The following is a 27,262-nucleotide window of genomic DNA, read 5'->3' as shown; positions in this document are numbered from 1 at the left end:
TTAAGAACCCCTACGAAATGCCAATATCTAATAAACTTCTGCATTTTCTAAATACAGGCTCTTTAGGCTTATGCTGTGTTTTTTTTTGCAGTGTTTGGAAGGTTAAAGTTATATCGTCAAAATAAACAACTGCAAGGAACTTATAACAACAAGCTCAAGCTCTTGTAGGATGTGTAGGACATGCTCTAAAATACAAAATGACTAGAGGGCCAAAACTTAAGTCACTTCTTCATGACCACAAGGGCTTTTTACCACAATAACCATATAGACCCCATAGCTTGCCCAGAACAGAAGATATCAAAACTGAAAGTTCCACTGCATCACCATAACAAGCCACTAGGGGGCCCAAACTGTAATCATTTTAAGGTCTCACCAAGACCTACCCATGTACTGTGTCTCAATACAATTCATCCAGGCATTCTCGAGTTATCATGTTAACACAAACACATGAATGCTGACATAAACATAACCTTCTCAAGGCAAAGGTAATAAAAGAACACAGAATTTGTTACTACAATTGGCAAAACATGTAATACATGGCATGACAGTACAAGACACCTTACCTTGGTCCTGTTGTTGCCTTCGTTTCTCCTCCAGTTGTCTCCTCAGCAGCTCTTGTTGTTCTTTCATGTACTGCTGGATAAACTCATTGGCTCCTGTCTTCTCATCCTCAGCAATCTGAAACCAATTTACAGACAACTACATGTATAGCTACAGAAAATGCCAAATGGACAATCAGAAACTGTTAGGCTGGTTCTAGCCTGATAGCCTGGGTACCATCCTGGTAGTAGTTCACTCCTATGTTCACTTCTGCTACCCATCAGAGGAGTACTGTATATTCAAATCTTTTGGTGATAACATCAGTTAATGAGCGATTAAAGAATGGGTTCTAGAGCCCTTGTTCGATGACAACAGGCCATCAATGGAGGGCGTTTGGGTGTTCAAATGGGCGCTTGTACCCATTCCTGAATTTGCTCACATGTTGGGACCAATCAGCGCCCTCATACAAACTTTTGACCATTCCAGATATTAGATGTCAAGGTTCCCAGACAAAATAGTAGAGAAGCGACTGTATGCAGTGTATAATAAATGTCGGAACAAAGTACTACCTAGATGATACCCCGGCTACTGCCCTGAGGCATTGCCAAAAATTGAAAATTTGTCACTATAAGCTGCAGAAAATGCCAAATGTACAAAAGCAATAAAGATGGCTTTTCCCTGAGGCATTGCCAAAATATTAAAAATATTTGACTCAGCTACAACAAATGCCAAATGGACCTAAAAATGAACATATATGACTCCTTTATCTATCATGTAAAATGCTTGGTGTAGACTAGGGCTGGGTACCGGTACAGAAAATTCAGGTTAAGGTCCGGTTCAGGTCCAGAGGATTAGGTCCAGGTCCGGACCTGAACCTGGACCTAATTCAGTATGACTCATACCAATGGTACATTTTACTACAAAGAAATCTGTTTGGTGGAGTATTAGACTTACGCTGGCATTTTAAAATCCTACAACGCTAACTGCACCTGTGGTAGAAATTACTATAAACTCTACTCTACTTCACTGTTGTTATTTTCTTCCACCTGCAAGTGCCAAAACGTGTGAATGCCTGATGAAATAATCTGTTAATTTTCCAATCGGTCCAACATCCGGTCCACCTGATTTTTTCAGGTCCGGTTTTTCTGGATCGGTCAAATAAGAAAAAACGGTTTTGTACCGGTACGCTGTACCGATACCCAGCCCTAGTGTAGACATTTACAAAGTAGCAATGTTTTGGGATCAGTGGCTAGTAGCATATTCGGGTATTTATTATTAGAGAAAAACATCAACGAGAAATGAAAAGTGCTAACAAATCTATAATCTACTTGGCCACTGTGTCCCCTAAGGGACAATGGTACCACTTTACAATCTTTGTCATGTTCAATCAATCTATTGATTCATGTTAGTTGTACCGACCGATATTCCTAACAAAGTCAGGGCTCCATATTCATGTTTGGAAATAGATACCCTGATGCGACTCGGTGCACAGAAAAAAAACATTCTCTTGGCTGAATTTTGCGAACAAAGATCATCTAGGGGTTCAGATTTAAACATTTAGTATAGCAGAATGGCAGAAAACCCTAATAACAAAACTTACTGACTCACTTAAAAAAGTTTAAGACTGAAAATTCTATTCCTAACTTTAAGATCATACAAAGGTAATGAACACAACAATGGTTTTATCATTTTCAGGACATTCAAATGTCAAGAATACTTTTAGTATACTTTCATACAATTCTAATTATCAATTGTATGAATCATACAATGTAATCTTACTACTTAAAACTAGACAGACATATATGGATATCTACAGGATGAATATTTTAGTCAACATATTAATTATCAATTGTACGAAATACAAGAAATACAACTAAACGCAGATTTCATTAAGGCAATACGATGTCAAATAACTAATCAAGTTTTAACTTGACAATTAAGGTTATCTCATTAAACACTAAAATACTTACAGCAAAATTTGGCTGAACACCTGCAAGGCAACAAAGAGAAAAAAACGTTTTCATTGATTGGTTGCAGCAAGACTGGCGTAGGAAGACATATTTGGTCATGCCACAACTAGAAATGACAGTGTAATAAAACCAACCAATAAATGTACTGGAAAATATTCATGTAAAACAAAAGAGGTAAAAAAAAATAACAAAGAGTTGAAATCTGTTGAAATAATCAATGATGCAAGCATCATTCTTAAAATGAGTTATGTCGTATAAATGGTAAATGAATATGAAATTTATGCTTTACATTTGGAGATGAAAATTGTTCACGTCTTTCTTGACAATCCAAATATCTCATACGGCCACAACATAGATTACACTCAACGAAACTAATCGTATAATACAGCCTTCAATTAACTACTTGTAATAAAATCACTAAATATCATTATGGTGAATCATACAACGTCTAACGTATATGTGCGACAACCGTTATTGGGGCTCAAAATGCAGTTCTCATTGATTGATGTTTTAATGTAATAGATACAACAGCTATATCATAAGATGCACAAAAAGAACACAGTCACACACTTCTTTAACAATTTTAAGTTGCACGTCTTACCTTCTTCCTTGACTGCTTTCTTCTGGAGGTTTTCAAACATCAACGCCTGGAAGGACAAGGAAGATAGATTAGCATGAGCTAAATGTCTGACAGGAACAGTAGTGTGTTCTAGAAGCTGGGAGAAAAATCAATACGTCCAGATATATCCAGATCTGAGTGGATATACGCAGCTACATGGAGTACTTACTCGGGCAAACTAAAGTCAGGCTGTCAGTACGGTGAGTACCCAATTGTCTGATCAAGTACCTTAAAAATAGTTTGTGGCAATTTAATGGCACCAATGCAATTTTTTTTGTTTTTTCAATTCAATTTTCAAGTCATTTTTACACACAGTAAAGTTTTTTTTCAGTAGATGTTGTTGTTGTTTTTTTTGTTTTTTTTATTGGGTTTTCAAATAAACAGAAACAAAAAAAAGTTGGGGAACCATCCAACAAAATGACAGCAGGATTAACGAAAATGATTTCAATATAACCATGACAATAATGAACTTAGATTCAAAAAATAATATAACACAGTAAAGTTAAATAATGCTATCTCATTGCATATCGACTGTCATTAAGCAAAGATGTGAGTCGTTGGGTGATGAAAACTCATTGAAAATCTGAGCGCTGCCCGCGCCATTGGGGCAGCCATTGTTCCAAAATTTTGGAACGCAAGCGAAGATGACCGATGAGTCCCAAACGCTTTCAGAGATATCGTCCCTTGTTTGAATCAGGTTTCGATTTGCGATCAGAATCTGATTCAGTTCACTCGGTGACCTCACGCGTTCGAAAATTACGGATGAGAAACCGTTTGTGGCTAAATCCTGTGCTGATTTATTGAGGGACGCAATAAATCTAAGGGGCCTATTTGCGGCACGTTGCATCCTTTTAAACGCTTGAAGTACAAAAAATTGATACAAATTTGTGCTAGCTTGGTGACGTTTCCTGTCTTACTAGTATATCTAGCGGTATTGTGGAGTAAGTTAAACTTAAAGTCCCCCAACCAGGCTTTTAGCTAGCAATGCGTACGGGCGTACAATGTACGCCCTTTAACAAAAATATCACAAAATGTACGCCCTGTTTTTTGGATGTACGGCTTCTGTACGCCCTTATTTCCCCCCGGAAATTTCGCTCAAAGTTCAAAATTTGCCGATTCCGGGCCGAGCGCCGAGCACCGAGCCGCCATTTTGGGTGATTCTACCTCAAGTCTCGCGCAATCTCGCACCAACTCACATCTCGCGAATCGCGACAGTCGCACCCCATTGGCCATTTCGGCGTGACGTAGCGCGCCCGGGCGCCATTATTGGTGGAATATCTGATATCCCCGCTGTTTTCGCGGGAAAAATCACGCAGGAAAGCGTTAAAACTATGATTTGTTTACGAAAACTCGTCGAATGCCTGAAGTCATTGGTGATAAGTACATGTATAGGATTGTTTTGGAGGTTTTTTTTGCTTGTTTGTCGGTGGAATGTGGGAAAAACAACAGCTAATGTGACGATGACATACTGGGGAGGGGGGCGGTTTCGGCACTGAATTCGTAGAAAATGTTGAACGGAGGTCGCGATTTTTTCACGGTAACTTGAGATATTACTTTTGTTGCAGTCTTTATTTTCAAAATATTGATAAATGGATGTTGGTTTTCTAACCGAAAGAAGAAGATATATTTTCGATGAATTAAATGTTTGTACACATATTTTTCTGTACTGTGTAAAGTTAACGCTGATGTTACAGGCTACAAGTAACTTTTCAGTGCATTTATTTTCAGCTATGTTCTTAACAGAGTAGATACACAAAAGAAATATAAGATGTACCTGGCAGTCCTGGCTACACTTTCTCCTCTGTTGGTTTGCATATTTTCTTGTAGACTTCTTTAGCTTGCTGTTGTTATATATGTAACATCACCTTTAGCAGTGAGGTTAATTTACTCTCTCTGATTGTATGTATTAACTCATGAAACATTATATTGTAAGGAATCAGTGTTATATTACTTGAAAATTACCTCATGTATTCTTTAAGCCATACCCACCTCTAATCAAGAACACATACCTCCCATTCTCAGGACAAAAGTAGTAATACAGCAAAGACAAAAATTTGGCTATATTCTACTTTAAAATGCAGGAAATAGCATTTCAGAGGCTTTAAATTTAAAAATTTTCCGGGGGAGGATACCCCCGGACCCCCCTACAATGCTCGCACCTTCGGCGCTCGTCGCACGGCTCCGCCGCGCAGTGCGGAGAGTACAACACATTACAGATGTACACCCTAAAAAAATTCCTAGCTAAAAGCCTGCCCCCAACAGTATAGAGGTTAATTTCCAGTTTACTAGTACCTATGCCTCCTGAAACATTTCCATAACTTAACGGTAGTTTTGAATTCGTGGTGCTGAAAAAAATTCAGATCACAATCTTAAAAATAAAATACATTTTAAGTAAACTGACTCTTTTTTAAACTAGGTTCACATATCCCGATTCCTAGGGCACAATTGTTGTAAAGCCAAAAGGTGACCCTGGAATAATAATATAACTTGAAAATTATTATCAAATTTAATCAGATTTAACTCAAAGATGACATATGCATCACCCCTTTTGACCTTTGGTACGGTCCATTTCCTGTGAAATTTTACAAGCGTTACAAGAAACAACGCGTTGCTTGAATATCATATTACTGTGAGGCATTAAATGATAGAAAATAACTGTGTTGGAGTTAATACAAATGTGGTGACCAGAAGATGCAAATAAAGGCAGAAAAACACGACCTAGACCGAAAATCCAGCCGAAAAAACGCCTCCCGAAATTACCTAGTAATAGGGTCACACACGAAATGCATATTTGATGATTTACGGGGTATACAACATGACCGATTTAGAGAAAGCATTTTGGGCGACAATTTCTGAGCGAAGGCATGCGGCTAGGAGGAAACAGAAGTAGGAGGGACAGAAATAACTGTCTGGCCGACCAGGGAGCACGCGGCGACGCCATGATGGCGCAGTTCCGAACAAAAGACAACGTGCAAAAACAATCACTTCAACATCGGCAAGAGCTTCATCTTCCTCGACACAACGCCCCGCTCCAAACCCCGCAAAAACTGCGCCGGAAAACTCGCCAGCGTCGCTCCCTGAGGTAAAACAAAGGTGTGAGGACCAAACCTGCTTGAGCCTCTTGACAAGTTCGTTCTTTGAACCGCTTTTGGACAGTCCTCGCTTCTCGAGGGCAGCCTTGAGGTCCACAACGCGCAGTTGGTTCAGCGGTTTGCCGTCCAATAGCAGTTGTTCGTCCGCCATATTGAATCCGAATGCACGCCGAAATGTCCGGGAGCGCGCCGAGTCACTCCGGACATTCCCGAACACCAACGATACCGTTCACCAAATCATCTCATTTCCATAAACCATACATTACGTTATTGATATTCACGTGTACTAATTTAGATTAAGGTAAATGATAACAAAATAATCCAGGAAAACGTTTCTCTTACCTTGATAATGAAAGGCGTGGTAGTGGCGACTGTTTACGGAAATTACCGACCCGACCCGACGGGAGCGTTCGGGAGGTCAGAAGGGGGTCATGACGAAGTAAACAGAAAAATGGGAGGGAACAAATATTACACTGGATGGTTTATTTTCCGGTGATCTCATCTGCGGTTAGGATCGGTGGCAGGGATGGCGGGTCCACAGGAAGGCATGTTACACGCGGCCATGGGGCTCGTCAAGGAAGCCATTCAGCTAGATTCCTTGGACAAAACTCAGGTTACGTTTCACAACTCTTGTTTGTTTCACTCTCATGATTTATTTAGTACACAGTTAGCTATCAGACATATATATGTACAAGCTGTGGCTATTTGTGCTATCTTTGAAAATTCTATATGATTTATGTACCATGTCACAAGACTACTTCAATGGTTCAACGTCATATCATAAATTTACCTTCGCCAGAAGGTTATGTTTTCGGTTTTGCTACAAAAATAAAAATAACTGTAAATGCAATTTGAAGTTCATGGGGACTTAAATTTGCGGTAGCAGGAAAAATGACTGTTCACAGGTTTTTAGCCATGCACTGTAGTCTCTTACTGCCGTAGATAAATGTTTGCGGTGGTTTTAAGTTCTCGGTGAAGTGGCCACCGCGAAACCGCGAACATAAAACCGCCGCAAACATCTCTGCATTTACAGTATGTTGGAGTTCCTGTAGATGTGTGTGTGTGTGTGTGTGTGTTCGTATGTTAACAGCATAACTCCAGAAGCTGTGAATGTATCTTCATGATATTTGGTAGGCGGGTAGGTGTCAGGGAAACGGAGGTCAAGTCTGATAATGGGCCTCCTAGCGGCTTCCTACAGTACTGCAGCTGGCTGTGTATGTACGCAAGTTTGTATGTTACCGGCATGACTCAAGAAACAGTGGATGGGGCTTCATACTATTTTTCAAATTGTTCCCGAAGGGATTCAATTTTTTTTATTGATCAAGGAGCGTCACTATTACACTTCTGTTCTTGGTTCTGAGTTTTTTTAACTATTGGTCTTACTCTTTCTCAGAAAGGCTTCTATATTGGTGCCATTGACAATGGCACTCCTGTTCGGCAGGGTTAACTCCCGGTTCCAGGCATTGACCTTTCCGTCAATTCCATAATGTTGTAGTTTGTACACCAAGAGACTATGGCAGACTTTATCAAACGCTTTTGAGAAGTCAAGGACCAAGTTAGTATGTAACAAGACTACCACATGTTCAACTACTTATCAGTGGCGTGACCTCTAACCTGACCCAACAGTGTGACAGATTCATCGGCTCGTCAATGTTGGTCACCTACCTCCAAAGAAGAAAAAGCACTAGCGCTTCTTTCATCAACCCTGTTCAAGCAATTCAGTGTTTCGGATGGAAAGGGTTGCCAGGTCACTGACTGACAGGCTCAGTTGACATTTTCTGTGGAAATAGTATTTTTCGTAAAAACCATCAGTGAAATCAAATTTTAACTGGAAAACTGCTGATTTGGGGGCATTCTTTACAGGCTGGAACCTTGTACCCATAAAATATGGCTGGATTGTTCATTTGTTGTGTCATCTACTTCGTAGCATTCCAACTCCAAGTGATCGAGAATTTTACAACAATGCTAACAACGTGTTCTTACACTAGGATGCCTACATACAATACCTGGAAAGTGTGGCTTACATCTCGCAAGGCCTTCTTACAGAGGCAAAAGATCACACAGGTAAGTTAACATTTGTTCACATATAAGTTAATAATTGTTAATAAAACAAACAAACATTTGTTATCATAAAGTTTCCTTCTGAGACAGTTCATCTTCATCATCTTCGTTTATAATACTGCCCACCACAGAGAACTAGCAGTTTCTCTGTTTTTCCCATTTTTGTTCTTGTAAAAAGGGTAGAGGTACTAGTCAAACCACACATGTACAGACACTGTCAGTTAGATTCAGTTAGACCGGTGACTGAACAGAGCTTTTAAATTACTAGTAGAAGTTTGAACTTGGATGACATTGATGTTTTCTAACTACCATATCATGCATCATATCATTACAGCAGGACCAGCTAATGCCAAGAACACCAAACGACTGCTACAGCTTGCACAGCAGTGTGTAGAGAGAGCCTTGACTGTGGCTGACAGGATGCAAGGTTAGGGACAGGCTGCAACTAGATAATCATATTCAATACACAAACAAATCAATACACAAACAAATCAATACACAAACAAATCAATACACAAACAAATCAGTATGCAAACAAATCAATATGCAAACAAATCAATACACAAACAAATCAGAAGGTGTCATACTACTGTTACAGTTACATTTTACTAAGCATTGTTCATTCAAAACCATTTCGATTTTTGTTGTACGTTTTGTTGTTGCAAGACTCTTATGACATTTATATGTTTGTTTGTAAATTGCATAGCTAGTAGCCCTATGGCATGATAATAACACACTGGCAGATTTGTAATGAACAGTACATGCTGCGTATATAAGAACAGATCTACTTTTTTCATTACTAGTAATTGTGCTGGATTCTTGTCCGTGACCAAGGTATGTCTCTTCTCAAACATGGAACCTCCATTTATCATCCAACAGAAGGTGCACCTGCATTGCCAACAGCTGGAGACAACTCCCTGCAGGCTACACCTGTAATGGGAACATCTGCAGCACCTGACAACCAGTCCCTGCCACCTGCAACACCTGGCAACCATTCCCTGCCACCTGCAACACCTGGCAACCAGTCCCTGCCACTGGCAGCACCTGGCAACCAGGCTCTACCACCTGCAGCACCTGGCAACCAGTCCCTGCCACCTGCAGCACCTGGAAACCAGTCCCTGCCACCTGCAGCACCTGGCAACCAGTCCCTGCCACCTGTAGCATCTGGCAACTATTCCCTGCCACCTGTAGCACCTGGCAACCAGGCCCTGCCACCTGCAGCACTTGGTAACCAGGCCCTACCACCTGCAACACCTGGTAACCATGCCCTACCACCTGCAGCACCTGGCAACCAGTCCCTGCCGCCTGCTTCAGGTGCAGCAAGAACAGTTCCCTTCCAGGGTAACTTGAGGTCAACTCTTCCCACATCTCCTGCTTCCCCTAGGAGGTCAGTTTGTGACTAGTCATAGATTCATTTCTACTTCTAGGATTGACATGCTTATCAACTGTACAATATTTTGAAAGGGGGTGCAAAGGAGGGTTACCTCTAAGTTGTAACATTTCTTCATTTTATTTCTAGTCATACATACAATTGAAAAACCCTATTACATTCATAATGTGGCATAGGTGGAGGTGTAAGTGGCATTGTGTTATTGTAATGAGGGTGTTTGACTCAGAACCCAGCGTTCCTTGGCGTGAGTCCCCAGACTCCCCTGACATGCCGCCAATGTTGTGCTTTTGTGAAAGGCTCTTTACTAGGCTTAACACAACTTTCCTCACTTCACCCAGGTGTAAAAATGGGTACCTAACTTCAGTTGGGGAAGTAAAATGGGATGGAAGGAGAGGGATTGGCTCCATCTTCCTATACAGCAGCGCTAGGCACAGTGGATAACAACCCACTACCCTATAAGAGCCTAAAAATCTCTGCTTTTTTCCTTTTTACATTGAATTTCATAACATTTGAGTTATTCTGTTCATATGCTCACTTACTAACCTTGTTGTAAGAAACCTTTTTTTACAACTACAACCTTTGTGCTGTTCCAAGGATGGCCCCCACCCCCCTGGAGAAGGCATACCAGGACAACCAGAAGCTCATGGCTGCCTATCAGGCCCGCATGGCCAGGCTGCGTGGGCGCAGGGACAAGGGACAACTGGTAGGGGGAGCTTCTGTAACTCTGTCAAGTTGTACAGATGAAATTGCAGGGCTCGAAATTTATTTTTTCTGCATACCTGCACTGGTAACATTGAAAATTACCTGCACCAGACAAATTTTACCTGCACCACTCTGAATTTTGGATATGGATTATACTAAAATTGCTAATTTTTTAGATATCTATATGCAGCTAATAACAATCCACATTCACCTACATCATAGGACATAATGTATAATACCCAGTACATGGACCAGTGCAGGTTAGGTGCAGGTAGACACCAGAAATACCTGCACAGCTCCAATTTTACCTGCACTAACCTGCACATGCTGGCAGTATTTCGAGTCCTGAATTGTCTGACTGATACCTGTCTTATGATTGTCTTATACCAAGGACGTTCTATCAGGATGTCCTTGTCTTATACCTGTCTTTTGAGTGTCATAAGGTTGTCTTGATTAATACTGTACATAGTGTCTGTCATTTATGTCGTGACCAGTGGAAGATAAGCTCTTCTCTTCACTGAGTTCATCTGATCTAAACTGGTTCGAGATCACTTTCACAATTTCTTGTACAATCCAGCCATGTAGTAAGTTCACACTTTTTTTCATAACTTTATCCTTTATACTAGAAGAACAAATGCTCTCATATGCTGTTTCAGATGTATTTCAAGATCTGTTGTGTTCATGTTTATGTATTTTGTGTTCAATTTGTACATCATTTTTTTTTTTATTGTAGTCTCCATTGTCGTTTTAACTCCTTTGCGTAGTGTCATAGTCGGCATAGACTGACTGACGAGTAACAGTAGTAGTAGTAGTAGTGTTCATGTTTCTTTCATGTTTCACCCATTTTTACCTTTGTGAAGGAGGCTTGCCTCTTATGAAGATATTGTCATTGATTGTGTATGTTTCCAGCTACAACTCAAGATCTCTTTGATGCATTTGTATGTACTTTGGCATGTCGGCAGCTAGTACATGATGCACCTTTGATTTTGGGCACTGTTGCAGTATTTCTAGATAACGTAATATCACAAAAGGACACCCCCGTCTTGATGCCAGTGTGGTACAACCCATTAATTTAGATGTCATTTTTTTTACATGTAATGCTCTTTGTTTGTGTTTGTAGAACCTTTCCCTACAGAGAAGGATGATTGAGAACATGGCCATTGCTAGAGCAAAGCAAGAAGCGGTATCCTTTTCTGTCGTTATGTTTACCTTCCGAGGAATGAAATATATCGTTTTTGCTCAGTTCCTTTCTTCCTCTTCCTTGTCTCCAAAAAGGGTCAATGACCTAGACCAGAAGGCTGTCGCTATTATTACTGGTAAAAGTTGCAGACAACCTGTGGGGTTCAATTGCACGATGTAGCAAGTGGTAGGATGAGATAAGAGGGGCTGGTCATCATTATATGAATATGTTGAGTCAGAATGAACAGAGTAATGTTACGCTGAAGCTTTATGTAGACAAAATGTATGACTATTTTTGCTTGCAAATGTCACATTTCTAGTATTTGTGGCTAATTTTGATTTCCCGGCCATTCATTGATAGCTTGGTAGTATTCTAGAATACTATTGTATTCTGCTTCTCTGTGTACTCATGTAAACACTGAAGGTTCCGGTTCAGAGTTTTTTTTACGATTCGCGGCCGATTTGACTGTCTCTGAGAAAAGCACTAGCACTTCTGAAAACATCGTTTTTCGGACAATTCAATGTTTCCGATAGAAAATGGTGCTTTGTCGCTGACCGACAGACTCATTTGACATTTTCTGTAGAAATGTTATCTTTGGTAAAAAAACATAAAAAATATAAGCTTTTCATCCAAAAATTGCTAATTTGGGGCCATTTTTTACAGGCCGCTACACGGTAAAAATGAGTTTTCCTGGGGTAATGACTAATATGGCAATGAAGGTCAAGACTTCTTCTGTATACTGAGTAAAAAGGAAAAAAAGGTATCCGATACGTTTTCCGAAAGCTCCAATGGCGCTAAAACACCCCAAACGCACATAGAACCCACGATCTGGGTAATCAGGCGACGAAACGCTTTACCGCTATCGCGCACACTGATACCAGGAAGTGTTCGCCGCACAATCAAATCTCTGACACCATAAAACGCTACGAACAACAAGTATTTGGAGATGTATACATTGCTAAAGCAGTAGCCAGAAAATCTAGAGCCAAAACTATAGAATGAGACAACCTCTGATTTGCGTCTTATTCTTAGGGACTATTTAGATATCTGGTCACTTGAAATTCCGAACCGGAACCTGAAGTAGAAACAGGAGTAGGTTGAGCCAGTTGCTAGGTGTGACACTTCTTGACAACCACCCAGCTAAAGAAGAAAATGGAGGAGAGACACAGACAATACCAGGAGGAAGCTGTGAGGTAAGGAGATCTTTCGATGCAAAGGGTCATCATTAAGTTAGCGGCCTCACCCCGAAATAAGGTGTATAACTGATTAACTCAAATTTTGGGGAACAAGTATGAAGGCTTTTATCATTAGTCACCAAATTTCAAATCGCTGTGAAAAAATTTTGTCTATTTGATTCACATGTGAAAGGAATGATACAGTTTCATCTTTGAAGACGTATGACTTGTTAATTTCTGCTCAAATTATGTGACTGTGTTTGTTTTCCAGGCAGTTTATTTCAGTGGATGGCCTCCCCCTACCAGAGAACCAGTGTCAGGAGCTGTATGCCCAGATTAAGGAGTTTGAGGATCAGGAGGTACGCACAGGTTTTTATGGAGATACTTCTAGGGATGTCCATGTAGCTCAACTGGTAGAAGGCTCACAGTCGAATTCCTAGCTTCAATACACCTGTCTCACGCGAGGGCCATGATAGATCGAAGAAGAGGTCAATGAGGCAAACAGACAAAAATTATTTCTAAAGTCAGGTCCCATTTAGATTACCCCCAAGCCACACAAATTTTGACAATATAAGATCAAATAATAGATATTAAAACAAGTGTTATCCACCGAAAGATACAACAAGTTATAGTAGCGTAGACTGATCCCACAGTCACTAAGAAATGCAAAATAAAAACATAATAATGCAAATATTTGACAGACATGCACCCAAATCTCTTATTGGTTGCTTTCCTAATTGGCAGGCTATCATTGGTTGAACTGCTTATTATGATTGACAGTCTTGTCTTTGCCTCATTGAACTTGTTTTAGATCTATCATGGCCGCCGCGTGAGAAAGGTGTATTAGTTGGTAACTGGGAGACACTGGGTCAAATCCTGGGAAGGGCATCTTGGTTGGGGCTGCACCTGTATTTTGGAAGGGATGTAAAATGGGGTCTCATGTTTGAGGAGTTGCCTGAAGAATGTTAAAGGTAAGGGCTAGGAAAACCCACCCTCACACTCAGGGTTGACAATCACGGCAAAGCCTATGATATCACCCCTGACAACTCAGCCACAGTATTCGGTTATTAGGGGTGCCTTGCTTATGAATATTAATGAGCTTGCCCTTATATGGGCAGTCAGCCGTTGGGGATCGGGCGTTGGCATGGTGAGCAAACAAAGCCATGGTAATACGTAACATGATTGGCTGATAGCTTCCCAGCGGCCTTTGCGAGACAGCTTGCGACAACAACAAGCCCAAGAAAGGCCTATTCTATGATTGGTCGACAGCTTGTTTGTGGCGACAATCATAATAGCCACTGATAGGGCATGGGATAGCAGGGCCCCATAAGGTAATGCCGTTGGGGACCGGGCGTTAGGAGGATGGGAAAACCACCCCGTAGAAATATACACTGCAATAGGAACGGCAAGGAATCTTGCTGACCTATGTCCCACTAGGCGCTGCAAAGTGAACAACACTTTCTTAGTAGAATTTATTTTAGCCTTAAAGTTTGTTAGTACTAAATCATCTTTGTTGGAAAATCACAACTAGCATGTAGCATGTACATACATGTGCTTAGAAAATAAAAACAGATACTTTTACGGTAAACCTCTCTTAGCATGCATTTTTACGGTGTATGAAAATTAAGATCTGTGTCTTATAAATGATTCTAGCATGTCTTCTTCTAGTATACTAATTTTATTTGTTTTTTACTCTAGCTGTGGCTAAAGGCCTGGAGGGCCAAACTTGCAGAACATCCCAGCGACTCAAAGCTTATTGAAGAGTTGGTTAAGCAGGTTCTACGGTAATTTTGTTTATCTATGAATATACTCCTGTTCAATGTTTATGAAGGTTACACTCCTGTTCAACATTTAAGTACCCGGTAGATTGCATAGTTGTCTAAAATGAATATTCTTTGTTTGGTTGGGGGTAGGAATTACATGTATGTACTAGATACAAAAAGAGATGAAAAGTTAAAGGTAGTCCCATAGTCAAGTTGTAGGTAACGCTAGTTCACCTTTATTCACGGGGTAACCTATATCCGTTGTTTTTCAAAACTTATAATGCAGTCATCAAGCTGACGAGTGGTAGTTTTAAACTGCAATATACTGACAATATTGCAATTTGAAAGCACAGTGCGTCGACGTGATATCCTCAAATACCCTGTTTTTAAAAGCAACGGATATAAGTTACCCAACGGATAAAGGTGAACTAGCGTTACATTGGTTTGTGTATAGGGCTCGGTATCGGAAAGTTGAGCCCAACTCTCTCCTTTCACTGCCTTTAAGTTTTACTTCCCCGACCGAAGTCAGGTTGACCCATTTTTACATCAGGGCAAAGTGAGAAAAGTCATGACAACTGCCGTGGAGAAATAAAAGGCATTGGAAGGAGAATGATGGGCTCTACCTTCCAATACCTTACCCTAGACACAGTGGATAACAACCCACTACCCCTACAGCCTCAAAAAGGCCATGGGACTACCTTTTACTTTAATTCATAATACTTTTTGCTTAGAGGCGAGAGAAGCCGTTCGTTCAACCGTCAACGGTTTGGTTTGCATGGATGCATGGATGGATGCATGGATCGGTCAATTTAACCAAACTCTTCTTATAGCCCTTTTATACGCACGATTACGCAATGGAGTTAGCGTGGCCGAGCGGTCTACGAGCTGGGTGGGAATATCGATTTGCTTTTGCAGCCGTGGATCGTGGGTTCGAACCCCACTTGTAAAAATTTTTTTTCTTTGTTAGACATATCTAAATGTTTTTTTGATAGAAGACAGACCAATTCAGTAATTTGATGTTTAAAAACTCTTTTTTCATGTGATTTTATTTAACATCCAGGCTTTTTCCAAAATATGCACCGGCCAGCTTTTTTCAGAAGCTTTCTTGTTTATTTAGCTAAAGTTTGACATATTTTTCCTCCTTCCTTCACAGGTGTCAGGAACATCCCATCACTAAAAAGATGCAGCAGTTCCAGTTGAAACTCTACGACAGACTGAACCCTCTCGTAGTGAAACTTCAGCAAGAGCCGGAGAAAGTCACCGTTCCCTACATAGAAGACCTGTCTGACTTAGAACACTGTGGAGCAAGATCGACAGAGCAGGTATCACCAAGTCAAGAGGACAAGGAATCCTCTATCACTGAAAACAAATCTGACTCAGATGAAGGGCTTGTACAATCACAAATTGATATGTCTGGAGACCAAATTGTAGATGTTTCATCAGCAGGGGATCAAACTTCACTGGATGAACAAAATCCTTTGGATGAATCTTTGGAGAAAACGGTTGATGAAACGGCTACAGAAAATACAGGGGATTTTTCAGACACTGTGAGAGCAGTTAGAGACGATGTAAAAAGTGCAATCGACAAGGGAGAAGAGCTAGTGAATAAACTAAAGGCAGAGTCAAAAGCTAGCAGAAGGGATTCTGAGAATACATTAGCATATTTACAAAACAACATGGACGACATGTTTGAAGACTTGACTGAGGAGTGTGCAGAGGAACCCGGGAATGAGACTGGTAATAACAACCAATCACAAGCGGAGACTGGGACAGAGAAGCAGGAAGAGGAGGAGCAGGAGATTTTGAAGATGACAGAGGATGCTGTGCAGAAACATCTCGTACAAGTTGTAAAGGATATCAGGGAGTTTATGGGTAAGCAGACATTTTGAAACCTACAAATTTATTAGTTTTGTTTACCATATTATTTTTGTTCCGTTTCTTCTTCTTCTGCTCCAAACAAGTAAGGCCAATGCAATGTGCCAGACTGCTGTCACCATGGTTACAGGATGTGTGACACCCTGTATTGTTTCATTACCTTAATATGTAGCAAGTGGCAGGACAGAGCTCCTGAGGCTGGTCACCAGATATATGAAATGTGTTTGAGTAAGATTAAATTGAGCAGTAGTTTGAGCTAGGTTCCGGTAAGCGATTTGCAGAGAATCGAACGGGGTGAGACTGTTCACGCAGTGAAGGAAATCGCGCGGGTTCGATTCTCTTCACTTGAATGCGGAGCGCGCACGGCGATGGTGAGCCTACACTATCGTGCGAGACTATTCCCTTGGTGATGAAACGCGCACGAGCGCGATTCTCATCGCTTGAAGGCAGAGCGCGCACGGCGATCGTGAGCCAATACTACCGGCCTACTAGACAAATTAAACGTTCTAATATCTTCAATTCAAGGCGCCGCGCGAACCCCCGCCATTTTGAAAGACGTCGGGTACGAACGATGACACACTTTTGACAGCGATACTTGTCGATAACGACTAACGTATAGTAAGACTCACTCACTCTATTTCTGGGTTGGCACTTTGCGGGAATGTAGAAACGTTAACGTTACTAATTACGTAAGTCAGCAACAAAACAGAGACAAATAGCACACGTACCACCAACATCGTTATTTTCTACTAAAACCTTCTACAAAACAGACTTACATACCACAGCAAATTCATAACCTTACATGAAATATATACAATTACATCATACCTATCCTGTGTATTCAGAGTTTAAGGTACAAAACTACTCACCCTTACAACTCACACAACGTTTACAAACTTCGTACAAAATTTAGAACATGGGCCGTGATGACGCTACACTACGGTATATCATTCTCAAGTCATGAAAACAAATGGAGCGTTTGCTATTTTGTGATTAAATCAAACGAGCGTACAAAACGTAGACCAGCAAGTATCGTATGTACTCAAAGTTTACACTACATGCCGAAGTATTTACAGATTAGTACGTACAAATTTACAAAATCGCTACGAAATTGTCGGTTAACAAAATGGTGTCTGCCCACGCTATCCCGGCGTCCTTTGCAGTATGTTGCCTGGCTTCTCCGTGTTTTCTACCTGAAAGAAAACACTGAAAAGAAAAGCAAAGACAAGAATTAGCAATGGTTAATTACGAAAGAAATTGGATGAAAAAATCGTCACTAGAGCCAAAGAATGAAATATCAATTGAGTGGAATTAAACAAGTCGAGGAGCCGGAAACTGAACCGGCAGAGGTCGAGGCAGCCGGTGTCCACAACACGCCACTAGATGAGTCGCAAATGAACTTCTCGCTACTGCAAGAAGAGACAGTCCCGGACACTGAACAGGCAGCTGCAGAGGTCGAGGAGGCATCCGTTTATATATACCACAGCACGCCACTGCAAAGCCCCACAGCCACGCGGCCCCGAGCAGATCACCTCCCACAGCATCGCCCATAAGAAGCGCCTTTACAAGCAACTCGTTCGTCCACATCTGGAATACTGTGTACAAGCATGGTCGCCCTGGCTTCAAAAGGATATTAAGTTGATCGAGGCCGTACAACGGAGAGCAAGTAAAATGATCCCTGAATTACAAGATTTGACGTACAGTCAACGGCTCCGGAAGATGAAGCTAACTAACTAAGCCAAAACTTGATCAACAGAACATTTCGGTGCACCGTAATTTATTTTTTTCATTTGAATATGCCGCCAAAAGTTGGCCCGCAGTGCATGACGAGTTAGCGTCATCTTGCCAAGACGCCATGTTTTTCTTTGTCCAAGTAGCGTAGTTAATGTTTCCGTGTAGAATTTAAATGCTTATATACGATATCTCGGCCTGCTATGATAAGAAATTGTGACAAATCAAACAAGAGTTCGTAGACCTCAGGCCTGCATGAAATGTATTGGGTTTCTGTAGACCTATTGTGTATTTTTGCCTTTTTGTCTGTGGTACGTGGTTGGAAAAATGAGCTTTTTACCGTGTTGGTTGTGCACCATGCAAAAGTCTGACTCTGAAATTCCATTTTCTGAATTTGTAAGTTTGGACAGGGATGAACATTACTTATTTTGGATTTCTTAAATATGTAACCAACCACAGTACTTTGAAGTTGTTGAGACGCTACCTTTTTTTGTTTCAGATGGCCCATGCACATGTAGTTACTCTGTCACATGATATACTAATATCTTCCTATTTCAATGTACTGACCTAATGCAGCTGCTAAGTCTCCTTGGTTTGTGTTCTTCCAATGATATTCATTAAAGATTTATTTCTGGGGTGTTATTCACTTGACATCGGAATGTTACTTGCATAATTTGACCAATGATACTTTTATCTGTAGTTCCATAGACATTAGACAATATGAATAGTGGTAGCCCCCATGCAGCAGCAACAGTTAGTCCCCAGGGTGGTATGATATTTTCATTCAATCCATCCAACCCAAACCTAAATCTCCTGTAGTATCTAAGCCAAATTTAACAGCACAATTTACTATGAAAAATGTCCTTGTCAATCCCATTTATAGATGGCAAGCTGCTGGCAATGGAAGCTTTGAAAAGTTCAGAAGCTGTTGTAGTCAGAGCAAACACCCAGCAAACATCCCCGCAAACCAATGAGCAGTTGCTTAGAAGGGGAATTTCATCATATATTTGCCGCGACAAAATGCAACAAACGATACTGAATTCAAAACAGAACAAAGCTAAGCCTCCACCACTTAACCCTGCCTGTACCATAGATTAAGCAGGCCCAAAAACCAAGCGAATATGACTAGCCCAAAACAACAAATTACCTGTATACAGTATGGAAATGGCATTACCAAAGAAACAAAAAGAAACACAGGACAAATCATACACATACCTTTCTCTTATGCCCACACTCTATACAGTTCTCCTCCACATTAGAAAATTGCATCTTCTTCTGTTTAAGTTCAAGTTCAACCATGATTGCCAACAGGGTAAAGGAACTTGTACCGGAACTTAAAACTCAGTACTATACAGCTCTAGAAACACCACAAAGAGTAATAAGCAAACTCCAATTATACCTGACCAACAAATATATAATCTTGTACACTCCCGTCATCTGGCAAACTGTCAGTGCCACTAAGTAACCTGATACATTGAAGGTGGCCCAGGCCAGATGATGGTTCTACACCCAACCATAATCTGTTTTTAAAACCAAGCAGATATTGGGAGGATGCCCCAACCACACCAAAACAGGGTCAACCTATACAGTATCAAGTTCAAGCACTAGGAGGCCCAAAATCAAACCTGACCACCAGGACACCACAAACAACTCACGTACCAAATGGCAACATAATGGTACCTTGCGTTCCGGAGATACAGCGCACGCCCCGTGCCCGCACAAAAGGTAACCTAAAATGTCAAGTTCAAGCACCAAGGGCGCCAAAATCAAAATTGAGCATTATTCAGCCACCGCCGACACATGTGCCAAATATCATTGTGCCAGCACCAGCCGTTCAGAAGATATAACTCCGGAAACACCCCTCCCGGACACAAAATTCGACCTGCCGGGTCAAGTTCAAACGCGACAAGGCCCAAAGTCAATCCTAGGCAACAGGCAACAACCCCCCACCCATGCACCAAAAATCGTCGCAATGGCGCGTATCGTTCCGGACACACAGCGCCAAACGTGCCCCAAAAACACAAAAAATGCCACCTTCAATGTCAAAGTCAAGCGCCAGGAGGCCCAAAATCACACCTGAGTGTCAAGCTACCACCCCCAACCCACGTACCAAAATCGTCGTGCTCGCACCATCCGTTCACGAGATACAGCGCCCTACATCCCCGGCTACCGAAAAGTTTCCACCAGCATCAAAACCATACCTGCATACATGCAGGTAATGACAGTGTAAATGTATCTGTAAGATTCTGAACAATTATTGAAGGTTTATTATTTTTTACATTTAAATGTGCCGCCAAAACTTGATGTTTTCATGCAGTGTCTGAGTTACGTAGTTAATGTTTCCACGTAGAATTTAACCTGGAATCCAGTCTACCGTGGATTGGCCAGGCTACCTTCGGGACAGGAGAGTTAATTTTGCCATCCACTGCTGGCCAGCAATTAACTCCCACTGGGCAAAGTCTAACCGCGTGAAAATTCTACCGGCTGAGAGCTACACTGGCACCGTAGAGAACCTACACTGACTACGGTAGGCCGAGCCAGTAGTAGACTGGATTCCAGGTTACGTAGAATTTAGATTCTGTGCGATATCTCGACCTGCGTACATCTTTATTCCATCGTGTAATACTTGTACATACATATATCTGAATACTAGTATTAGCTACACGTCGTTCGTTTGGCCAGCGCCAGCCTGTAAGTTCATGTACATCGTTCATCTTCATACTTTAGCGCTGCTCAGAGTTAGATCGAAACTGTCTACGTTCCATTTGTACCTGTAGAAAAAGAAAACAATACTATTGACTTCATGTTCTTTTTCACTCTTGATTATGATACAAATGTCTAAATAAAGGTTTGTAACTAAATTGTAAGTCTCAGTATGGTGAGTGCGTTGTTTGTGTCCTGCTCAATCCAAGGAGCTTGCTCAATCCTGCAATTTATTTGCCCCCTCCCTCCGCTGGGTAAGTTACTGGTGCGTAACTTCGGAATGTCGTATATGCCGGGAAGTATAAGATGTGCTGACAAATGAGCAATACAGATAATCCAATACAAATGGGCAATACAGATATGTCTAGTAGGCCGGTAGTATAGTATTGGCTCACGATCGCCGTGCGCGCTCCGCCTTCAAGCGATGAGAATCGCGCCCGTGCGCGTTTCATCACCAAGGGAATAGTCTCGCACGGTAGTGTAGGCTCACCATCGCCGTGCGCGCTCCGCATTCAAGTGAAGAGAATCGAACCCGCGCGATTTCCTTCACTGCGTGAACAGTCTCACCCCGTTCGATTCTCTGCAAATCGCTTACCTGTTCTTACCTGGTAGTTTGCAAAATTGCCAAAATGGGAAATATATTTTGTGGTGGCTTTGATTGTACTTGAAGAAGTGACACTAGTGAGGTGCATTTATCCATGACTGTAGTTGTAGTTGTAGAAGTGAAACTACTTTGATGGTCAAAGGGACTTCAATGTGGTAGCCATGACTGTAGTTGTCAACTTGGTTTAAGTGATACCAGATCTACCACACTAGTGTCACTTTGTGCACCTCTTGAATACATAAATAAGACTTGTTGCCTGTGTTACCATGTTTTTTTTTACTTCATTTCTTGTTTCAAGGTTTAATATGTTGTCTGTTTTGAAAATCTAAATAGTATTACTTGTATGTCTTTTTTGCATCTTTTTTTTTCCCCTAATTAGATTTGGTGTCTGCAAAGGATGTTATCCATAAGATTATCTTACTTTGGGCTTATGCATTTTCTTGCAAATGCAAATGCTGCCTTGCTAGTTTGAAATCAAAGTATACAGGATTTTGAATATAAAGAGCAGATGAAGGTAAATTTTACAAGCAATTTTTTTTTCTCCCAGACCACCTGTTGGCCATGTTGATTGTTGGGTACCGTGAGCTGAACAGTGTTGCCGGGCGGGACCAGTGCCTAGCAACCATGGAAGAACCATTCTTCACACCTATCTGGTCTTGCGTTGGAGCTCTATTCAGGTGAGAATGAAACATTGTTACCTTTGCCAAGAAGGTTACATGTACGTTTTCAGTGCCATTTGTGGTTCTGTGGACAGTAGAGGTGGGTACCGGTATGGAAAATTCAGGTCCGGTTCAGGTCCAGAGGATCAGGTCCAAATCCTACAAGGCTAACTGCCTCTATACTATTGACAGTAAAACTTGAGACTCTACCCTACTTCACTGGTTATTTTCCTCGACCGGTAAGCCCCAAAATGTGTGAATGCCTGATCATATAATCTGTTCATATTCCAATAGGTACAACATCTGGTCCACCAAGTTTTTTAAGGTCCGTTTTTAATTGGACCGGTCCAATTATAAGAAAAATGGTTTTTCACCGTTACACCATACCGGTACCACCCTTAGACCAAGTCAGGACGGTCATATGTAGTTCTGTAGACTGCATGATTGAAAAAGCTATGGATGGATCTTTATGACATTTGGTATGCAGATACTGTAAGTGTTCACAGAGGATTTTATGTTTTGGGGTTTTCACAACTTGACTAATTCACTCCAAACACAAAACCATGGTTAACATTTTTGTTCTGTCTTCTCCCCGCAAGTACATAACATTGTACAATATCATGATGTGTGGCATTGGAGGCACCTGTTATGGTGAACAATGCACAAATACTAACAGAAAGCTGGGCTGGGGAAGAAGTGTTATAACTTTGGGCCCCTAGCAGCTTTTATGGGGAACTGCAGAGCCTTTTTTTTTGTTGGAGACTTTTTAAGGTACTGTTGTAATGACAACATTTCCGTCACTTCTCTTGAAGGCAAGCCGACCACTATGTGTTACGTTGGAGTGTGAACAATATTATGCATGAATACTTGTCTAACATAAGGCTGTTGAAGAAGTGTTATAACTTTGGGCCCCTATCAGCTTTCTTGGGGAACTGCAGAGGGTTTTTTGTTAAAGACTTTTTAATGTACTGTTGTCATGACATTTACATCACTTCCCTTGTAGGCAAGCGGACCACAAGAAAGAGGTTGTGTTAGCGAGAGCGATGACCCGGTACAACCACGCCTTACCCGAGGAGTTGGGGGTACCTGAGAGGCTGTGTGCCCCAGGGGTGGGGGGGACAGTGCTGTACAAACCTGCTGTCAACGAGCTCAGGAATGTGACGTCTTGTAACAATCCTGTCAGCAAACTGGAGTGCATCGGTATGGAAATTGAATTTCTGTGTCTCATTTGAGTAATGAAGATTTGTTTTGGTTACATTCATAGTCATCATTTTTGTGAAAAATTAACCACAGGCATTTGAAAGAGAAACGCTGTGATAGAACTAGAACTTTCGTTGAAGTGTCAAAGCAATGTACAATGTATGTATACTATGTAGGATTTTCTAAAATAGCAGCGGCTGTTTCTGTTTTCTGGAATTTTCAAAAGGAAAGCAATGTATGCTAAATCAGTATTGCATCAGAAATTTTTATGGTAGTATATGCATGAATAGCAATAACTGAAATGTACTTTGAAATGTTGTCTTCAGCTAATGGATACATTTACAAATTTAAAATATGATTGTTAAACCTCAACTATACATTCGTCTTTTCAGTCCGAACATGTCGAGCGGTTTGTGAGTGTGCGGACACCTCAGCAGGAGAGGCTCAGAAGACTGCAGCTTCAATGTAAGACTTAACATCAGCCTAATACTAAAACTGTGACAGTAACACTAAAGCGAGTACCTCGCTGAAACTGCCGTATGTTGATGGCGCCACCGAATCCGAGCAATTTGATAGAGCACTCAACGAATTTCATACATAAAAAACGAATCCTTTAACGTTTTGTGTGTTTTGCTGTCTTTTTAGCCATACTTGTATATTTTGCCTGAGCAATGGTTAATATACAAAACCAATCTAGAATGTACTGCAGCTTCAGTGAAGTGCCTTCTTAACAGATGTACTATAAAAATAGTCTTAACTTAATTCTTACAAATAGTGCTGGTTCTCTCATGGATTGATTCGATTTTTAAGAAAAATTTAAGCACAACATGGTTAAAATTTTCAACAAAAGTAAGATATTGATAGATCATAGAAAAGTAGGCAGTTACAACAATGTAAAAATGTATTGAATGGTACGATGCTGTTTGGCTGAATTTGTGGTTTGTTGTTCCACAGTGGTGCTGACGACCTGCTCCCCCTGCTGAGTTATGTTATATTGCAGAGTGAACTGCCACAGCTGATGTCAGAGTGTCACTGCATGGAGGTGTTCATCAGAGAAGGGTCAGTACAATCATACAGTTACTGAATAAACTAAATCATACACTTAAGGAATAAACTAAAGGTCTGCAGTATACACATGTTTTATCCACAACAGTTACAATATTAGTGATATTGTCATATGCATGGGTATGCTGATTCGATGATATGGATAACATCTCCCAGCATTCTCACCATAGGGGCATCTTAGTGCAGCAAATCCAAGTGGTACGCAATGCAGGTGTGAGCATTGTAGGGGCCTTCTCCCCCTGAAACACTATTTTCTGCATTTTGAGGGCCAAATGTAGGGAAATATATCCAACTTTATTTTACCTTTGTTATAAAACTACAGAAAACTCCCCTTTGTTATAATATTATGAAAGATTCCTGTACAAGTTTGTTGAATTTGCTTCAATTGGAAAGGCAACATTTTCAAGTATTACATTATGATATTGTTTACCTCTACATGGTCCTGCCTAACAAACTACTATTTACTTTACCCTTACTCAAACACATTCGTATATATGGTGCCCAGCCCCTCCAGCTCTGTCCTGCCACTTGCTAATTAATGTATTAATCAAGTACCAAAGGGTGTCTACTACTGTGCCAGTAACCATGGTGACAGCCCTCTGGTCCAGGTTTTTTACCTTATTGCTTGGAATTGGAAAAAGAATTCAAAGAGGAAAAAGAAATGGAGCAAAAACAATATTTCCCTTCCTTGATGGTAAACATAATAAGTATCAACTCTTTCTCTCTAAAAACCTGAAAAAATGTTGGTACTGAAATTTTACTGTTTTCTTTTTTTACTCTTAGGTTTCTCCTTGGCGAGGAAGGATACTGTCTCACTACACTACAGACCGCACTTGACTACGTGGCATCACTGGCAAAATCATAGAATGGTGCACTTCTCAAAAGGGCTTGTAAATATGAATTGTGATATTAATTTCAGAATATTTCTTTGGTTGTCATTTTGCCATCTCAAAGCCCTTTGAAATGGGCAGCCTTTTGAGGTATATACTGACAGTGCAATATGCTAATGTCTAAAGTTATTTTACCAATGTATGTAGTCATTGATCTGACAAAATAAGGAAGTCTTCTGTATTATTTACTCCAGAGGCCTTTTAGTTATATCACTGTTATCCTTACAGGTTTCGAGTAACGACTTAAAATGGACAAAACATAAAAGCAGTAAATAGACAAAGTTTCTTTTCTCACGATGACCTTAGTAATGTATTGTAGCTACAAATGTAATATGTAATACAATGCTCAAGGAGCTAGAGCCACATGTGAAGCACGTGAAAGAATGTGTCACAGTTATCAAAAAGAGGTGTGAGTGATCAAACCATTCCAGGCTAAATAGGGAATTTCCCGAGCAGCCAGGTAGTCAACCTTGCCTAAGCTTGATGTCCCTTACTTAGGGAGAAGAGAAGCTGCTACAGTGAGCGTTTGGTCAGAGCACAGAAGTGGTCTATGTGGCCTTGCACTGAGTTGTGTTCCTTTCACCAAAACATCAGATAAGCGTAAATGCTATGGTAACATATTACAGTCATACTCAGAGCATTAGGGCTGGGTACTGGTACAGAAAATTCAGGTACGGTCACGGTCTAGAAGATCAGGTCCAGACCTGAACCTGGACCTGAATGTCTGTCAAAACTTGTGAATGGGTGATACACACTGTACACTGTACTGGTCCCCACCCCTAGTGTGCATAGGTCTATGTATTGTATACAGTATTGTAAAGGATCCTACTATCTGTTCATGTTGTAATCTTACTCAAATGTTTTTAAAATGATTGTCAGGAAGCTGTCAAGACTATTGAATTCTGTGAACAATTCATAAATCTACAAGTCCGATCTCTTTTTAAAAAAGTTGTTGACACAGAGGTACGCTTTATAGAAATATGCAATTTTATTGCTTTCTCAATACAAATTCAAATACACAAAATGTCTAAAACTTTATAGTTTCTTTTTTTTCATTTCATTCCCTTTACTATATGCTACAAAGGATAAAGATGAGTGTCAAATTTACAAATTTGATCGACATATGATACATGTAGTTGCATGCACACACTGCTAAATCTTCTGATTACAATTTTTGCAAATTTCATTAACATAATGTTGGAACAGCTGAATATCCACAAAGTTTGAAACAAATAAAAGATTAATAAATGATAAATCATTTTGCAATATCTGATTCATACTTAAGCATTGATAATCATCCCGTTCAATAACAATCCTCAATTGATGAAAGTTTTTTATTTTGAGATGGAATGTAAGATATAACCACATTCACGGTTCCGAGTACACGTGTGCAGGGACAGGAATTGTGGGTAATATGTCAAAGGTAAAGGCCCTTGAGACAAACAAAATCATGTCTGGACATTGTTATGCAAATTGAGACAATGGTCAAGTTGAGAACTGTTTACAAGTTAGGGGCCTTCCCTGTGACATTAATACCTACAATTCCTATCACTGTAAATTCGCGGGGATTCAATTTTGCGGCAGCGGGAAAAAGAACTTTTCACGGTGGGTTTAAGTTTGCTGTAGGACCAGGCACTATATTCTCTAACTGCCATAGAAAAATGTTCGCGGTAGTTTTAAGTTCGCGGTGAAGCGGTCACCGCAAAAACCGCGAACATTAAACCACCGCGAAAGTTTCTGCATTTACAGTATTGCACATGCATACTTGGAAGTATGAATGTATGGACTTATACATGTATGCAGTCAACCCTAGCACAATCATCAGTCTATTCCTCCAAGCCAATGTCATAGTCAGGACTGCCTGCCATCCAGGATTTCCCAAACTGCTCCTGAACCTCCGGAGGGAAGTAGCAGGCCTTGACTTCAGGCAGCTCCAGCATGTGTTCTTTCCACGCCGCGAGCTTCGGAAATTTCTTCTCGGGAATCTCGACGCCACGCACCTTCAGCAGGGAGAATCGCTCGAACCACGGCCACAGGTGTAGT

General features: G+C 40.8%; 2 protein-coding genes across 5 annotated transcripts in view; one reads left to right on the top strand and one right to left on the bottom strand.

Annotated features, from left to right (window-relative positions):
• LOC118418015 (apoptotic chromatin condensation inducer in the nucleus-like) overlaps positions 1-6,417 on the bottom strand; it is a 38,983-nt gene extending 32,566 nt beyond the window's left edge. For 3 of the 4 annotated variants that reach the window (XM_035823806.1, XM_035823807.1, XM_035823809.1), the window contains exons 1-4: positions 6,115-6,393; positions 3,112-3,157; positions 2,511-2,530; positions 564-678 (exon numbers count right to left, since the gene is read on the bottom strand). In XM_035823806.1, coding sequence (XP_035679699.1) covers positions 564-678; positions 2,511-2,530; positions 3,112-3,157; positions 6,115-6,372 — 439 coding nt within the window. In that variant the 5' untranslated portion in view covers positions 6,373-6,393. Of the gene's footprint in view, positions 1-563; positions 679-2,510; positions 2,531-3,111; positions 3,158-6,114 lie in introns of all 4 variants that reach the window. The other variant, XM_035823808.1, reaches the window with a different exon arrangement.
• Positions 6,418-6,552: 135 nt separating this feature from the next.
• LOC118418209 (VPS9 domain-containing protein 1-like) lies at positions 6,553-25,281 on the top strand. The gene is made up of 16 exons (XM_035824049.1): positions 6,553-6,834; positions 8,210-8,285; positions 8,617-8,709; positions 9,162-9,669; positions 10,267-10,375; positions 11,495-11,557; positions 12,695-12,747; positions 13,001-13,088; positions 14,428-14,513; positions 15,646-16,364; positions 21,953-22,082; positions 22,359-22,389; positions 23,051-23,264; positions 23,657-23,729; positions 24,219-24,323; positions 25,113-25,281. The coding sequence occupies exons 1-16, from the start codon at positions 6,748-6,750 to the stop codon at positions 25,192-25,194; spliced, it is 2,517 nt and encodes an 838-aa protein (XP_035679942.1). The 5' UTR covers positions 6,553-6,747; the 3' UTR covers positions 25,195-25,281.
• Positions 25,282-27,262: the final 1,981 nt, after the last annotated feature.

This window comes from Branchiostoma floridae, chromosome 6 (genome assembly GCF_000003815.2).
Source record: "Branchiostoma floridae strain S238N-H82 chromosome 6, Bfl_VNyyK, whole genome shotgun sequence".
In the NCBI taxonomy this organism is placed as follows: domain Eukaryota; kingdom Metazoa; phylum Chordata; class Leptocardii; order Amphioxiformes; family Branchiostomatidae; genus Branchiostoma; species Branchiostoma floridae.
Note: the sequence above shows the minus strand (reverse complement) of the source record. Positions and strands in the feature narration are given on the sequence as shown.